This window comes from Crocodylus porosus, unplaced genomic scaffold (genome assembly GCF_001723895.1).
Source record: "Crocodylus porosus isolate Cpor-Errol unplaced genomic scaffold, CroPor_comp1, whole genome shotgun sequence".
In the NCBI taxonomy this organism is placed as follows: Eukaryota; Metazoa; Chordata; order Crocodylia; family Crocodylidae; genus Crocodylus; species Crocodylus porosus.
This window is the reverse complement of record NW_017728886.1, coordinates 108,635,947-108,640,192: the sequence shown is the minus strand read 5'-3', so window position 1 is coordinate 108,640,192 and position 4,246 is coordinate 108,635,947. Positions and strand designations below refer to the sequence as shown.

The 4,246-nt window shown below is 51.8% G+C and overlaps 1 protein-coding gene across 1 annotated transcript in view; it reads right to left on the bottom strand.

The window, feature by feature from the left end:
* BAG1 (BCL2 associated athanogene 1) overlaps window positions 1-3,748 on the bottom strand; it is a 32,262-nt gene extending 28,514 nt beyond the window's left edge. The window contains exon 1 of the mRNA XM_019540567.1: window positions 3,640-3,748. Within this exon, the coding sequence (XP_019396112.1) occupies window positions 3,640-3,682 (43 nt within the window). The 5' untranslated portion in view covers window positions 3,683-3,748. The remainder of the gene's footprint in view (window positions 1-3,639) is intronic.
* Between the last annotated feature and the right edge of the window lie 498 nt (window positions 3,749-4,246).

Sequence of the window (4,246 nt, the reverse complement as noted above, 5' to 3'; positions counted from 1 at the left end):
AATTCTTCCTTATGTCCAGCCTGAAACGGTCTTGCAGGAGTTTGTGACCATTCGACCTCGTCATCCCTTGGGGCGCTCTGGTGAACAAACATTCCCCCAGATCCTGGTGGCCACCCCGATAAACTTATAGGTGGCCATCAGATCAAGGCCTCACATGGTAAGGGAGGAGTGGGGGAGGGGCAAGGGCTGGCGTAAGCGGTGTAGGACAGCAGGACGGCACCATGGCTCATCCAGGGGGCCTGCAACGCTCATCGCTGCGCGCTGCTCATGCGGGAGTTGCTGGTCCAGTGGCTTGTCTGACTCTTCCCTGCTCATCCAGCAGCTCCTGCTGGTGCTCCTGCCACTTGTCCAAGAGGGCGTGTGCCCCCAGATCTCCGTGGGCTTAGACCAGGGCTTCGCCAAGCAGGGTGGGGCAGCACTAGGAGGGGACCTACAAGAGGGCTGCAGCCACAAATTCACCTTAGCCCCTTCCCAGCACAGCCCCACCCGGAAGAGCTTGGGGCAGCCCCAGTTCTAGTCCACCTGACGCAGAGCCGGGGGCACATGCCCTCCCCCCTTCCCAGTGACTTCCTGGACGAGTGGCAGGAACTGCCAGAACAGCAGGCAAGCGCCGGATGAGCAGCCAGACCAACAGCTCTCACACAAGCAGTGTGCAGCTCTGGGAGCTGCCCCCCTCCACCCTTCCCCGTGCCTCTGCAGATGTCCTGCTCTGGCTGGGCAGAACCTGTCCCAGCCCGTGCTCCAGCCCCATGCCTCCTTCACCGCAGGGGCCTTGCTTTGCCCCACCACACCCCTTCTCTCCCATCACACCAGACTTATCAGTTGGAGGCAGCTCTTCAAGCTGCCAGGCTGGGTATCAGAAATCAGACTGGTATCGGCCAATATACCTCCTTAAAAATTGGTTATTAATATAGGCCACAAAAAAATCTCGAACCGTGTACCCCTATTATATTCATAGTCTCCTGGCTGTTTAAGTAGGCTCCTCAGCAGTTAAGAGTCAACTGATGATCACAGGATGGCTCAAGCTACCTACCACCCACTGAAAATTCTCACTTCCTGCAATCATCAGTATATTCACAGGAAGATGAAAAAGATACAATATTCCCTCCTCCTCTATACCCAAAGCTCCCTTTACACAATAGATCTAAGGTAGGTAGAGTCCTGTGCCTGCTGTCCATCTGAAAAGGTCCACAGGGAGTGGGGACATGGTACAAGGCAGGCCTAACAGAAAACGATCTCCGTGTTTTCTATGGTCAGGTGAAGGTTTGTGGAAGAAAAGAACATCACACTCTTTCCATTGATAGGTCTCTAATTTGGGAGTTTACATATGTAGATTTCTCTCTGCAAGGAAGAGTCCTAGATATGTATTTTAAAAGGAATTTCAGATTGTCAGCAGTCATGTGACATACTATCTTAAGATCAGGAAAAATTACAAAAACAAGAAACACTCTCAAATGAAAAACTAGTAACTTCTGGTATTTTACTTTACCACTCAAAACTGTGTTGGTATATCAGTGGAATCCAGTGACATAAGTTTTATTTTTGCATACTTACTTTCCTTGCTACAAACTGGTTTTTTGCCCATTTTATGAGCACATGTTTTCAGGCTGTCAAAACTAGATATTTTCCAATCCATGTAAAAGTTTTAGAGGTGCATTTATGGCAAGAAGAAAATAGGGCTGCAAAATGGCCAAACTGTGATTTACTGTGAAAAAATGCAGTCAATTTAAAAACTGCTACCAATCCATAAAACACTATATATCAAATTGACTAAATGAACATAATAAAAACTTCATTCTGAATAAAAATGGACTGCAGTGAAGAAGTGACTAGGTGAAATACTTCATGTTTTTAAAACTGGACCACTTCTGTTCATTAGTTTGCTTCCTAATGATAAAAAACACCGAAAAGTGGAAAAACATATTAGCAGTTTTCAAAATATTAACTGAATATATACAGGTCTGTGTAATTTCTTGTGAATTTTAATTTGAATAAATGCAAACAGATACCCTTAGTTCTATAAATTACAAGACAGTTTATGCACTATGCTCGTACTTTGTTTTCTAAAGTACTTTGTAAGTTGTTCACTTCAACCTATGTCCTCTCTCACTTATGTACACATTCCAGATACACACTCTTTCACACAGTCCTTTTACCAGACACTCAGCAGCCCAAAGACTAAGTTGGTTAGGTACAATCCAGTATGAAAGATGCTTCCTCCTCCATTTATCCAGGAGAAATTCTCAGGTAAGAAGCCAGGTCCATTTTCCAGGTGGAAAGGATGCTGGAATTCCTTCCTGATGGCTGTTTTTCACAATTGTTTGTTTTTTCTTTCCACTCAAGGGCCTTCTGTTTGCTGAAAGGGTAAAATAACAGACTCCCTACCCTTTCTCAAAGCACCCTAGCTATTTTGATTTGAGTCTATATTACTTAATTACTCCATCCTAGAGACGCACTACTCTAACTACCTAGGATCAGATTGCAGCCAGTTGATATTTAGAATGTTATTTGGAATCCATAGAGTCTACAAGATTTTTTGAAAGGTACAAAAAATGTTTAAATGGCAGAAATCTGTCACATGTTCATGTTTCCCCACCATGCCCACTAGTCTCCTCTTCAAGCTCCTTGTTCCAGATTGCTCTTTTCTGTGCCCCTGACACATTCCATAGATTTGACTCCCCTTTCTTTAAACCAACACCTTCCTCCCCCATGATACTTGGGGTTAAAGGTGGACAGGATGATTGAGAGTATAGGAAACAATCCAAGTACTCAGGCACAGCATAGCTCATAACAGCAATCAGGAAGACAGTCTTGCTCAGCTTCAGGCTACCACACACTCTGCTCTAGCAGTCTCTGCAGAATGTAACCGCTAATGTTTAAGCAGTCTCTACTTTACAAAAAAAGCCATCCCCCTTTTAAAGGCTTTTAATTGGGCCAGAATCGAGTGAACTTTCCTGGAGATGACAAAGGGCAGACCCTTGAGCCCAGGTTGCCCTCTACCAAGTTTCAAGTGTTCTTCAACACAGACTGTCCACCTAGTGGCCCACAGGCTGCCTGTGACCAGTGATGGGTTAGCACACAACCCCTGGGCTCCAACCCAGCGCCTGCTGCTCCTATTACTCTGGCTCCCCTTCTTTCCCCCAGCTTCTGCTGTCTGCCCCAGCGACCAGGGTAGGGTGCTGCCACCTGTGGTATCAGGGGAGCCGACCACCAGTGCCACAGGGCAACCTGTAGAGAGCTACAGGCGAGGGGGGAGCTCTGTGCCACGCAATGGCACAGGAAGCCACCCCCACACAGGCAGGGCAGCGAGGTGGGGAGCACCTGTGTGGCCCAACGGTTCGCACAGCCAAGCAGGTGGGCACCCCTGCTCCAGCACATGATCAAACTGAAGGGGACGTGCCCAGCTCTGCTCTCCCCGCCGCGCGGCGGACACTGCCCGGGTACCAGGAGGCGGAGAACAGGCTCCGCGAGTGGCGGGGAGGAGGAGGCAAGCAGGTCGGGGCGGGGCGTAACGAGGAAACGGGCCCCGGACCTGGGGGAAGGGGAGGGGGCGGCGCCAGGCCTGGGCCGCGCCGCCAGCAACGCGCCGCAACGGGCTGGGCCGCCCCGCCCCGCCCGACGGCCCCGGCCGCCGCTTACTGTAGGTGACTGTAACGGTGACCGGGGTCCCGGGCGTCGCCATCTTCAACCTAGCGCCGCCTCTGCGGGGAGCCGCCGCCAAGCACTTCCGAGGCGCACCGGAAACGGATGTGATGTATACCAAGGGAACTCGCTGCTGTCCGGCAGGAGGTATACCGAAATCACGTCACACCCTTTCCTCCCCCAGCCTACTGGCCGCCGCGTCCCGTGGCCGGTGACGAATGGGGTTTCCCGAGCACCCCGGGGCCGCGCCCTACTTCGCTGCTCGCTACGCGGGGAAAGGCGCTTGGGCACGAGGGGCCCCAGCCGCAGGCCTACCGGGGGGGGGGGGGCCGGGCAAAGCGAAGGGCTGAGCGGAAGGATCGTCACGCACGCATGCGAATAACTCTGCACGTTGCAGTGACGTCAGGCGCACGCACTCTAGTGACGAACAATCCGACTAGTTCCACGGAAGGCGGCGGCGCGTCCGGTCTCCCCGCAGCCGCCCCGCCCGCCGCTCGGCTGTTCCAGGGCTGCCGTCGGCAAACGCAGCCTCCCTCCCTTACCCTGACTGAAATGACAGCGGACACCCGCGGGTCCCACCGTCTGCTCCCCAAACCGCCTCTCG